The sequence below is a fragment of the Diabrotica undecimpunctata genome, chromosome 2 (genome assembly GCF_040954645.1).
Source record: "Diabrotica undecimpunctata isolate CICGRU chromosome 2, icDiaUnde3, whole genome shotgun sequence".
Lineage (NCBI taxonomy): Eukaryota > Metazoa > Arthropoda > Insecta > Coleoptera > Chrysomelidae > Diabrotica > Diabrotica undecimpunctata.
Window position 1 is genome coordinate 112,085,610 of NC_092804.1, and position 13,669 is coordinate 112,099,278.

Genomic DNA, 13,669 nt, shown 5'->3' on the forward strand with positions numbered 1-13,669 from the left:
CACAGTAACTCAACTACTCAACGCAGCCAGAGGTGAAAACCAAATGCCAGGACAGGGATTCACGTCCAACAGCTCAGAACACTAACGCGTCGAGAGGCGGGGAGTGAATCCGACGATTACTCCGCTACCGCTCTATTTATAGTCGCGGTGACCTGTCGTGTCGGGACGTATCGGCACACTCCGTGGCGCGAACGTCAAGAAGCGCGCGCTGGCCAATCATGTGGCTGTATCGTGGTAGCGGGACCGGACGGCGGCTCTAGACTGAGATTCCAGATGGGAGACAAGTAGTAACCTTCCTCTCGATTGATATTATGTGGATTTTTTCGGATCTCTAGAGATTCGCGGATTTTCCTGGAATAAAAGAAGGGGCTCTTAGAAATAATATGGGTTTTTTCGAACAATATGGAATGACCGGTTTCTTGGCAATGTTCTGCAACTGCAGAATGGGAGAAAAGACCTGATCGAATGCATCTTTGATGCTCTTGAATCCGAGTTTTGACGGAACGACCAGTTTCGCCAATATACACTTGTCCACATGAACAAGGAATAGAATAGACACCACAGGAAGATAGGGGCGGTAATGGGTCCTTAGGAGAGGGTAGATATTGTGAGATTTTCTTGGGTGGTCGAAAAGTAGTCCTGATACCTTCTTTGCGAAGAATTTTGCCAATCCTATCAGTGACACTTCGAATATACGGAAGAAAAGCCACAGGAGTATTACCCGAAGATTCTGAATTTGTCGTCCTAGGGTGTAAAGGGGGATGTAGATGTCGGTGTGTAATATTTTGAATTGTGGACTTGGAGTAACCGTTGGCTACAAGGGTTTTTTGCAGATGGCCGAGTTCTTCTCTAAGGTTGTCAGGTTCAGAAATCGAAATGGCCCGATGGATGAGAGAGTTGATCACAGAATTCTTTTGGGCAGGATGGTGGTGGGATGAAGCATGTAGGTAACGATTCGTGTGAGTCTTTTTTCTATAAACAGAGTGACCCAATCGGCCATTGGGCTTGGAGGTGACTAACACATCGAGAAAGGGAAGGGACCGATTATTTTCTACTTCCATTGTGAATTTTATACTCGGATGTTGTGAGTTAAGATGATCTAGGAAGGGAGAAAGGGTATGTTGACCATGGGGCCAGATGATAAATGTATCATCAACGTAGCGGAACCAGACTTTTGGTTTTAAGGGGTAAGATTCTAGGGCTAAAGACTCAAAGGCTTCCATGAAAATGTCAGCAATGACAGGGGAAAGGGGAGAACCCATTGGTGTTCCAGATATTTGTTTGTAGAAATTGCCTCTAAAAGAAAAATATGTTGAAAGGAGGCATTTTTCCGCAAGATCTGCCAAAACCAAAGACTTGTTATCATTGGTCAAGTGATCTCGCAGAACAACTAGAGAGTCATGTATGGGGATATTGGTAAATAGGGATGATACATCGAAACTGACGAGAATGTCTTGGGGATCGACCGTGAGGGAGGAGATTAAGGTGATGAAATGTGTGGAATTTCGGACATAAGAAGAGGTACGACCAGTATAGGTCTTAAACTGATTCGACAAGTACTTTGCGAGTTTGTAGGTAGGAGAGTTAATCGTAGTCACAATGGGACGAAGAGGTACGTTGTCTTTATGGATTTTGGGAAGACCGTAAATTCTGGGGCAGATGGAGTTTTTCGGAACTATGGACTTCTTAACATCATCGGAAAGATCGGATTGTTTGATGGCATGGGAAATTTCGCGTTCGACTCTAGGAGTGGGGTCCCGAGAAATTGTATTATAACAGGATGTATCCCTAAGTAAGTCGTTTACTTTCTCTATGTAGGAAGGAGTATCCAGGATGACTGTGGCATTACCTTTGTCTGCAGGAAGGATTATTATCTCAGAAAGAGAACGGAGATTTTTGAGAGCTATGAATTCCTCACGAGATATATTGGAAGTAGGGATTTTGGCTGTATCAAGACATTTAGCGACGTCAAAGCGGATACGGTCGGCTGGAATTTTGGGAATTGTGCGGAGTGCCGCTTCCACATTTGAAACTATTTCTTCGGTAGGAATTCTGGAAGGAGTGATAGCAAAATTAAGACCTTTAGATAGAAGACTGCTTTCTGCACTTGTTAATTGGTGAGAAGAAAGATTAACGACGGTGTTAGTAAGAGGTGAATGAGAAGTAGAAGTGGTGAAATGTGATTTTTTCTTAGATACAAGGGATTGGAATTTCTTTTTGTGAGTTTCGTTGCTTAGAAGAAGGATTTTATCGGCTTGATGATAGGAAATGCGGTCTAAAAGTGACCAATCATCGACACTAAGAATACTGGAGAGTTCAAGATGCAGCTTAAAAAGTTTTTGGGATTGAAAATTAAGGGTTTTTCGAATATGCTGAATCCGTTCACGAAGTAGAGATAGGCTGGCTCGATGTAGAATTCGAGAAGAAGATGAAGAGGAAATGTGATGTTTTAGAACAAGAAAATTGGGAACCAAGTTATTATCATTCAAAATATTACACACCGACATCTACATCCCCCTTTACACCCTAGGACGACAAATTCAGAATCTTCGGGTAATACTCCTGTGGCTTTTCTTCCGTATATTCGAAGTGTCACTGATAGGATTGGCAAAATTCTTCGCAAAGAAGGTATCAGGACTACTTTTCGACCACCCAAGAAAATCTCACAATATCTACCCTCTCCTAAGGACCCATTACCGCCCCTATCTTCCTGTGGTGTCTATTCTATTCCTTGTTCATGTGGACAAGTGTATATTGGCGAAACTGGTCGTTCCGTCAAAACTCGGATTCAAGAGCATCAAAGATGCATTCGATCAGGTCTTTTCTCCCATTCTGCAGTTGCAGAACATTGCCAAGAAACCGGTCATTCCATATTGTTCGAAAAAACCCATATTATTTCTAAGAGCCCCTTCTTTTATTCCAGGAAAATCCGCGAATCTCTAGAGATCCGAAAAAATCCACATAATATCAATCGAGAGGAAGGTTACTACTTGTCTCCCATCTGGAATCTCAGTCTAGAGCCGCCGTCCGGTCCCGCTACCACGATACAGCCACATGATTGGCCAGCGCGCGGTTCTTGACGTTCGCGCCACGGAGTGTGCCGATACGTCCCGACACGACAGGTCACCGCGACTATAAATAGAGCGGTAGCGGAGTAATCGTCGGATTCACTCCCCGCCTCTCGACGCGTTAGTGTTCTGAGCTGTTGGACGTGAATCCCTGTCCTGGCATTTGGTTTTCACCTCTGGCTGCGTTGAGTAGTTGAGTTACTGTGACCAATTGCCCATCTTGGTAGTTAGTATTCGCCTCTGGTTGCGTTGAGTAACTGAGTTACCGTTGCTAACTACCCATCTTCCTGTCCTTTGTTTTCTTTTCTTCTTTTTTGTTCTCCTGAAGAAGCTACATACAATTGTAGCGAAACGTCGAGATGGACCCACTTTTGGGTCACTCACAAATGACACGGTCCAAACCCGGAAGACGAATAAACTATAATTAAGAAGCTATTTTGACACCTACTAAAATTCTGGAAAAAATTAACTTTGACATAATATTATGCCATCTTATTTAAGTTTACAAAATGTCAATGACAAATATTTGTTTCGGATTTCAAAAAATAATCTGTTAAAATGCAGGACAATTATTCCGTGTGGTAAAAGATCAATTTTCACAATGGTGAATGCCAACGTCGGATAACTCTGATATGGTACGTAAAGAAGAAGAACCCAGTGAAAACAAATAAAGGTGTTTTGCAAAAACAACATGCAATAATAATAACAAACACCCCAAATAAAAAAGTCCTAGTACAAAAAGAGAAAAAAAGGTTACGATGGCCAATAAAAATATCGTTAAAGCTACAACAACCATAATAAAGAAAAGAAAATCTAAGGATGCAGGTAAACAGAAAGGAAAGAGTGTAGTTTCACTACAACAAACTGATGAAGAAAAAAAACTATATGGCTGCAGGTATACAAACAGGTGAAAAGAAAATTACTGCAAGATGATGTTAACAGTGACACATCACACTCCGATATTAAAATACTAACGGGAAGATGATGACAATTATTTTGACGAAAAACTGGAAACTATATGTGTTATTTGTCATAATGGTGGATGCGATAATGAACTAGGGTACAAATGTGGTCTATGGGCCCATGCTGGAATTATGCTGGTAATATGCTGAAGTCTATATTTGTGATTTGTGCAAAATTTGTACTTGGAGATAAAAAAGACTCCAACAATTATAGAGGTGTAAATCTACTGAACACCGCACTTAAGCTTACCGCAAAAGTCCTAATCAACACAATCAATAAACTAACAACTTTATCAGATTAACAACAAGGATTCAGATCCGGAGGATCCTTGTAGACGCCATATTTGTACCAAGACCAATCACAGAAAAGGCCGTCGAGTACTATAAATTAGCATATCTATGTTTTATAGACCTGATAAAGGCTTTCTATCGCATCCAAGTCGAAGACGTTTTACACCTACTGTATAAAAGAAATATACCAATTAATATTATACAAACAATCGAAATCATCTACTTACATAATCGAATACAGGTAAAGGTAAATGGAGAACTAATACAGTGTATGCCAGTATAAAGCAGAGTTAAACAGGGTGATTCGTTAGGGCCACCTCTCTTTAATATAATAATGGATAAAATAATACAAGCAGTACGTAAAAGTGATGGTTACAGAATGGAGAACAAAGAAATCCAAATATTATGTTATGCAGATGACGCCGCATTAATCGCCGAGACAGAAGACGAGCTCCAAATATAATATGATAATATAAGCACAAAAAACTAAATGTATGACATCTAAATACCCACTAGGATGTAGTGGAGTCTCACGTACTGCCGCCGCACTGTTGCCAAAAGTTCGCAGAACTTTCGATTTAATAGTGATGACGCGCTGATGTAGCCTCTTAATGACACAATCTGAAAGAACAAACACCTAAACACCTAAGACAAGACACAAAAACAAGAATCTATGAATCAGCAATTAGACCTATATTAGACCTGACACATCTAAAACGAAACGACTACTATAAAGAAATGAGATAAAAATACTCCGAAGAATATCAGGGAAAAGTTTGTTACATAGAGAGAGAAGCAAAAACCTAAGAAGATAATGCAATATAGAAGACATAAATGGATGGGTAACCAAACGGAAACGGGAGTGGAACGAACACCTTAGTAGAATGGCAGAGGATAAGATAGTACGAATAGCACGAGATAAGTCAACAAATGGACGAAGAAGTATTGACAGACCAAGAAAAAATGCGATAATTTAAACAAATTTGGAGGCTAATATTGAAGAAGAAATAGGCTTTAAAGCATACATACAAATAGGAAGACAAAGAAGAAGACCTTTGTAAGTCGTTATTACGTTTTTTACTAATATTTATGCTAAGGTGACCGGCAATACACCTTTTTGGTCAAATTGAAGTCAAAACAACTTGGCGCCATTTATGAAAATTGTAATGCTGTCGGTTAATTTAAAAACATTTATGATAATTTTTTATACGTTATATTAAGCGACTCTTCGTATTTTATTAAACATCTTGCAAAACAAATTGAACGCCATTCAACCCATTCTGAAAATATGAGGAAAACACATTAAATACCCGATGTGCAATAAATGTTAGATAGGAAAAATAATTTAAGTCACCTACCACTAACTAGTATGAACACAGAAAAACAGTTTAAGTGTTATTTGTAACATAGTTCAGGCTAAGGAAAAACAATTTCACCACCTCACGCTAGCTAAAAAGGGAAAGCATAAACAATTGGAATGCCAAATATATCAAATGGGTGTTAACTTAAGAGCAACCTATACGGAAATTGACAAAATTTTCTCTCGGTACAATTATCGGTGATGAAAAATGATTCACAAAACTGCAATAATTTAAGCGACATTAAAGTCCTCAGAGAGTGATGCAACTAATACCAATCGACGCAGAAAAAAATGCTGATTTCAGTGATATATAAAAGTCATTTTTGACCAAAATGTCGCTTCAAGTGTTTTGTTTTTCCACCGTCGATATATATATATATATAGATATATATATATATATATATATATATATATATATATATATATATAGGCCATTTATACTATATAAATCATGTCTACTTAAGTTATCAACACATTCGGAACTTTAATTTTACGAAAAGAAGTAATTCTTTGTAAAAAGATCTGCTTGGTCTAAAACCTAAGACGTAATTATTAGATATCAAATTTGATCTTATACAACGTATGTCAAAAATTATGAATTTTGAAAATATTGAAAAGTGTTATAAAAATTGTTTGGAATTAAAACTGTGGTTTAATATGCAATTACTTGTATATCCTTGTAATTGAAAAAAATTTTGCAAAGTTTTATCAACTTACCAATACTGAACATCATTTTTATGACACTTTATACTGAACATTATTTTTCTTCAGATATTACAAAAATATGGTAACTCTTCTGTTATGATAAAAAATGATCAGCAAATTTTCACAAAACAAAATTCATTAACAATGCAATGAACATTGTATAGTTTCCCTTCAATTAGTTAATGTCTGGATTGTAAAATTTTAGCAATGCATTTAAATTAATCATAATGCCTTTTAATAAGCTACTGACTACCTTGTTAGATTTAAACGATGTATGTAAGTATTAACTATTTAACAGTAGGTTTGATGTAAATCATTTAATTAAAACGATTTTGAAGGTACTGACATAGAGATCTAACCAAACGTAAATAGTTAATACTTAAAAGCATCGCTTTAATCTTACAAGGCAGACATTTACTAAATGAAAGGTTATTAACACTTTAATGTTCATTTTTTGATTTTTAATGAATGTTGTTTTGTCAAAATTTGCTTATTATATTTGCAAAAAAAATAAAAATGATATTCGGTATCGGTAATATGAGAAAAATTTGTAGTTTTTTTTAATTAGAAAAATAGTTTTCTATTCCAAACAATTTTTTATAATAACAATTTTCGATGTTGCGAAATATAAAGGTTATTTACTCCTAAGCGAAACAAATATTGTTTAATAAACCTCGCATAAAATTACTAAAATTTGATATCTGATAATTAGTTCTTATAATTATTGATATTATGGTTGAACTATAGTATTTGGTGGAATAACTAAATAGAGTCCACGAGACGAGCCAAATCTTCTGGTGTAATAATACCTCTAAATCAGTTTTGAATAATAATTTTTATCAGTTCTCTCTTATTACTTGGGTTTCGGCGTGATACCAACACTTTCAACGTTGACCATAGATTTTTTACTGTATTTACACCGGGACTATTTCCTGGCCACGGCAGGAAAGTATCGTCATGGATTCTTAATCATTCCTTGGAAGTCTTGGTCACATTACAGGATGCTTCATTCTGTTGGAAGAAAGTTTCTCAACCATTCCATGGAAATTTTAGCCATATGATACTAACCTACTGGATGATTAATTGTTGAGTATCCCCTTTAAACAAATCTCTTATAGTCGACAGCAGTTTGACTTGCAGTTTTTCTTGCACTCACAAGGTATTTCGTAGTGACCGTAGTACACTGGGGTAAAAAGTCTTCACATGGTTGGCGGCGATCAAACTTCACTTCATCACTACCAAAGATCGATTTCAAAGATCTGATCGGTTCCATCACTCCAAACTAACTTACTTCAATGTTCTTTTGTCCACTTTCTGTGTGTCCAAACCCAATAAATGGGATTTGCCTCTGTTTTTGTTCAGGAACGGCTTCTGTCTAGGGGTTACAAGCTAGTTGATTTGACAATATGATGCTTTCATCGTATTGATTAACATTCGGTTTTCTGCCTGTTATTTTTACTGATTTTGTCATTCCAGTATTATGTTAATGTTTACAAACTTTCATAACACGTGATTTTGTGGCGTCGTTACCTCATTTGTTTGCTATTACTTGATATGGTAAACTTCTTTACGAAAGGTAATTACTTTGGCTCTCGTTTCTGGCGAATAGTCAACATGGTTTGGGTTTCTGGAAGCCATTCTATTAGTTTCTGTATTTAATCGACACTCATGTGTTCCTCTCCAACAATAACAAAAGATTACCTTAGTAACAACTACCTGAATTCGCTAATAAACACTGGAAGTCGCACGAAACTGTGCTTCCGATTGGACGACTAAATCACGCCACTCATTGTTGACTGATATTTACAAATCTCGAATTTTCGGCATTTAGCAGAAATATATAACAATAAAACACAAATGTAATTGTATTGATAAACTATGTAAATCACGATCATAAGACACGTGTTGCTAGAAAAACAATAATTTTTGTAAAGTTTCCATAATTTTGGCCATAGTGTCTACGACATTCGGTGTATACTTAAGTCTCTGCCGCAAATAGGTTTAAATGGGGGTCTTATAGCCGAACCTTCAGCTCATTAAAGCAGTCTTAGTAGAACTTACTGTTGCTATAAAAAGATTCGATGCCGGTTCGATACAAAGACCCTGAATATACGATGACTCTGGATGTACCATGATCTATATGTCATATAAAAGATAGATTAGGAGTGTTAGCGATATTGGAGTGTTAGGGAAGACCTTATATATAGCAGATCTGCCGAAGTTCTAAGGCCCTGTATCCCCCCGAAGATCAGTGTAGATAGACGACTTCTAGAGAAAAAAGAGAATAAAAGATAAAAACGATATTTTTTATTTCAAATGAATTTAATTATTATAAATACTCGCGCATGTTTGTTTTAAACAAAAAAAACATACAAAAAATATTTTATACGTAAGTGCATTAACTAGATTTGTGTGTACTTTTTATTGTTATTTTATTTTAATATATTTATTGCACCTTTATAATCATAGTTTTTGATTAATAATTTAGATAATTTGATTTCTAGTCTCAAAGCTTATATTATGGCTCAATTAAAACATTCATCAGGGATACAACTCCCTTTTCGATCTAAAATTAAATACTGTTTTGTAGGGTTAAATGACAAGGGTGTCATCAACATATGGTAAACAACGAGAGATACTGACAACTGATGAAAAAGGGGCTGATTGCTTAAAGTTGCTTCCAACACAGTATATTGCTTATAAAGAATCAGTAGGTTCACTCTGCCGCCAGTCCTTTGTTCTTCATGTTCCATTTTTTTCACGCGCATTACTTCCACGCGCAGATAAATTCCAGTTTTTGATACACTGCTCAATATAATTTTTAATACACTGCTCGAAAATAAATAGGAAAAAAGTGACTTGTGGCGAAATAAAATTTAATTAGATTTTCGGAATAATGAATACTTTCCTAAATTTAGCGTTTTCGACAATTATCAATAGTTTCCCAAAATAATTATTACTGTTTGTCCTTCAAAATGTATTATGTTGAATCCATCAGTTTTGATTAATCGAATATTAATTTTTTGTATTCATTAGAAAATCACACTGTATTCACTGTTACTGGTGAGAAATCTCATAAAACGAAGAGCTAATGAGGAAACTAATTTCTATAGATGAAAAAATAATAATACATTCGAATTATAAATTATATTTTGAAAATTTGAATTTTACAATACCAGTTATAATAAAAATAGGATTATAAAAACACAAGTAGCGAACTATGAATACAAGTTAGAATAGAATATATGTAGTTTCACAATCACAACTTATTAATAACAAAATAATGAAATGAAAAAAGTCATATAGCCTAAAGATCCCACTGTAGGATCACTACGTTCATAACGTAGTTAGTCAAACTCATATTTTTACGTACATTTAAAATTGGAAGAATCTATCTATATAAAAGGCTAGGATGAAAAGTCACACTGTTTATTCAGTAAGGTAACTACGCCACCTAGAAAAGAAATCTGAACTACCAACATCTACCAAAATTAAATGTAATTAATTAAAAGCTGTAAAAACGCTGTTGAGGCAGAAAAAATACACTTTCGACATTGGAGCGTGTGATACGTTAAATGAAAGGACACTACACAGTATCTTCAATATTAATGAACGTATAGCGACATACGAGATATGATAGGGTACTATGAATAAAAATAGATTTACCATATGACAAATTTTGATTTTTTGACTTAAAGAAGGCCTCAGGTTAGGTACAAAATAAACAACTGATTGAATCCTAACATGCGACATGGCAAATGAAATGGGAGGATATAACGAATATATTCAGATAGAAAAAATAAACAAGGCGACTATTAAAAGGGCACTACACAGTAAATTCAATATTAATGAACGTATAACGACATACGAGATATGATAGGGTACTATGAATAAAAATAGATTTACCATATGACAAATTTTGATTTTTTGACTTAAAGAAGGCCTCAGGTTAGGTACAAAATAAACAACTGATTGAATCCTAACATGCGACATGGCAAATGAAAGGGGAGGATATAACGAATATATTCAGATAGAAAAAATAAACAAGGCGACTATTAAAAGGGCACTACACAGTAAATTCAATATTAATGAACGTATAACGACATACGAGATATGATAGGGTACTATTATAGATTTACCATATGACAAATTTGCCATTACAGCTTAGTAAGACCCATCTAGATTTTTGACGTAACTTCATAAAACCAGCACATAAACAATTAAAACGTTAGACTCCAATTTCAAGCATTAAGCTTAGAAAGAGGCTGTATGAAATCTACCCAGACAAATGCTCTATTAGCCAAAATAGATGAATTATTTCTAGAGTTTAGATTTAGACAGTTATCTACCAAATTCATGGCCAAAACTTACAATTTCCCACAAATATCCAACAATTAGTTTTAAAAATATATGCATACCTTCAATTCTATATGTCAATGATTCCGGAGTACTCGCAAATGTTTGTAACTTCTCCACAGGTGTGCCTACAAAATTACAAAAATGAGTTCTCTCATTATTCACCTGAAAGAAAGAACATACCTTGAACTGGAATGTTTAATCTCACAAGATGAATAGATGGTTTTGCGTTTTTTTTCAACCTGCTTTTAAGCATTCCTGCAAAGGCAGGTTCCTCAAAATGTAAACTGCATATTCTAAAGTGATCATAACAATATTGAGCACTGTACATGGCAAGTTTTTCACATTGAACAATTTTCTTCCATTCTGCAAACCTAAAAATACAACACCGATGAGGTCAATTATATTAAATAGAGAATTTAGTTCTTACCGATTTTCATCCTTGGGAAACCTGAAGAAACTCAAGTTCAAGTTGTTATGGTCCCTGGAATTTTTTCTACATACACAGCAATAATAAACACTTGTTTTAGCTGAATTCATCATAATCCGTCGTTTAAAATAATAAAACCACTTAGAAAACTGGAGAAATATCACAGTAATATGTATTAAAAACGAAATAAACTTATAAAACCAACTAAATAACAACAAATAAATGAAATTTATATATAAATTACTGAAATAACTGTAATTTCTAGTTTCACAGCATAAACACAAACACGTGTTTGGGTAAAATCAATGTTGCCAAATGTAATCAATCAATGGATAGATACTTATGATTAATTATTTGAGAATATATTAAGTCAGTTAGGCAATATGATTTTTCAAACTTTAGAAGTGTGTATAGTGGCTATGTAAAGAATTTTACCATTTATGAAATTTATTTTCCTCTTTTTGAAGAACTTCTATAATAACTATTTTATTATAAATTTGAAATATTCTTTGAAACTGATGGAATATTTTAAATCTTGCAACAGCGGCATTTTTCGCCAAATCTATTGCGCATATCTTCCAGGAGTGGATTCGAAATTGGAACCGTGAAAATGAGAGAGTGAACTTACTGATTCTTTATAAGCAATATACTGTGCTTCCAACATGTTTTCGATTACCAGAACAAGTAATAATCTCATTGCGGTCCTTTGAGTTTTGTATCAAACTGGCCATGAGTATTTCAGTAATGTTTAATTAATGTCAAAGTGTTAAATGCAATAGAGCGTAACAATATTACCATGAAAGGGTAATCAACTAAAACGTGCATAAATACCAGCGAAATATACCATATAGTTTAAATAATAATTATTAAAAGTTGAGTGATTAATTCTCTATGGAATCCATCTATGACAAAATGGATCTAAAAATATAAAAATATTGTATGTATGGGTGTGTACATTTTCCTTCAGTTTCCTAATAAACTCTACTAAAATCTGATTTGCATAAAATATTTTTTTCCTTACATGACGCATCAACCACGCAGGGTTATTAGCGTGTATGGATTGTGATACAGAGTTAGAACTTAACAATAGAATATTACCCATAGCAATACATAATTAGAAATAAAATTAAATCTATACAAAGTAAAATATTAGATTTTTGATAACAGCTTGCAGTTTTTGAGAAAGCCGAAAATATTTTTAGTATCACTGTCTTTTCCAAGAGCATTATATAATGTTGATGGTATGTTATACATTTTGCGTTGCACATCATACTTGGAGCACTGCAATAAACAATGTTTTACCGTTAAGACACTTTTACACATGTCACACACAGGTTTATCAGCACGTTTTAGTAGGTAGTCATGTGTTAACCTGGTATGACCAATCCGGAGGCGAGTGAAGGTTACTTGTTCTCTTCTATTGTTAAATTTTGGGAATTTTTGATGATTAATGTCAACTTCGTACAGCTTAATTGGGGAGTTCTTCCATATATCCCGCCATATTGAATTAATCTTTTCTTTAAAGAATGCTTTCAGGTCGGTGTGAAGAGATTTCGTATTGTCTTCTGCGTTTGGGTTAGTAGGTGCATTTTTTGCTATTTTGTCTACAACTTCGTTTTCTTCGATTCCAGTATGCGACGGTACCCATATAAAATTAACTTGAATGTTCATAATTTCTACATGTTTTAGTTTCTTTTTATTGAGAAGGAGTAGTAGATGATTACAGTGCAATGGTTTTTTTCTTTTTATTTTTGTTAACTATCAAAACTAGTGCTTTTAGTATCGCATATAGTTCAGCAGATAACGTTGTTGTATATGAAGGTAATTTGTAAGCTTTTGTATAATCTGAATAGTAGATTGCTGCCCCAGTTTCGTTTTCGTTTTTTGAGTTATCAGGCTGACATGTCTTTTTTAAATATTCTAAATGTATCTTCCAAGTTAGTTTTTGGTCAAAGATCATACCAAGGAGTTTAACTTTGTCTACATATTTAAGCTATCCTCCATTTAAATATAAGTTCTTCGGTTGTATTAGGTGACTTTTCGTAAAACATACTGCTTTGGTTTTGAGGGTATTGAACTGAAGACCACTTGTGAATGACCATTCTTCAATATGATTTATGGCTTTTTGGACATGGTTATGGATGGTTGTTAGGTTATTTCCTCTACAAAATATAACTAAATCATCTGCATGTAGCCTAGGTTTTACAGGGTGTTTAATTTTTGTGGTCATATAATTCATAGCTACAAGACACAGAGTAGTGCTAAGGTTTGAGCCCTGTGGTATACCATTTTCTTGATTTTTTATTGAGGAATATACGCCGTCTACTCTGACTTGAAATTGTCTATTTGTTTGATATGTATGTATATTACCTCTTATTTTCCATTTGCTGAGCGTTTTTAAAATTGAATATTTTCATACTGAATCGTAGTCTTTACTAATGTCGAAAAATATACCAATACAGTATTGTTTAATTGCGAAAGCCTCATGTATTTCCGA

The 13,669-nt window shown here is 34.6% G+C and overlaps 1 protein-coding gene across 1 annotated transcript; it reads right to left on the minus strand.

Moving 5' to 3' along the window:
* Window positions 1–9,518: 9,518 nt before the first annotated feature.
* Window positions 9,519–11,727, minus strand: LOC140433403 (uncharacterized). Its single transcript, XM_072521416.1, has 3 exons — window positions 11,173–11,727; window positions 10,926–11,116; window positions 9,519–10,870 (listed from the first exon to the last, which is right to left on the minus strand). The coding sequence occupies exons 1-3, from the start codon at window positions 11,283–11,285 to the stop codon at window positions 10,728–10,730; spliced, it is 447 nt and encodes a 148-aa protein (XP_072377517.1). The 5' UTR covers window positions 11,286–11,727; the 3' UTR covers window positions 9,519–10,727.
* Window positions 11,728–13,669: the final 1,942 nt, after the last annotated feature.

What these genes read in the sequence shown, in the direction of transcription:
- LOC140433403 (XM_072521416.1), bottom strand. Translation starts at nt 11,285, where the DNA reads ATGATGAATTCAGCTAAAACAAGTGTTTATTATTGCTGTGTATGTAGA. An exon ending in TTTCCCAAGGATGAAAATCG is followed by an intron (nt 11,117 to 11,172) that starts GTAAGAACTAAA and finishes TTGTATTTTTAG; the next exon opens with GTTTGCAGAATGGAAGAAAA. An exon ending in ATTAAACATTCCAGTTCAAG is followed by an intron (nt 10,871 to 10,925) that starts GTATGTTCTTTC and finishes GTAATTTTGTAG; the next exon opens with GCACACCTGTGGAGAAGTTA.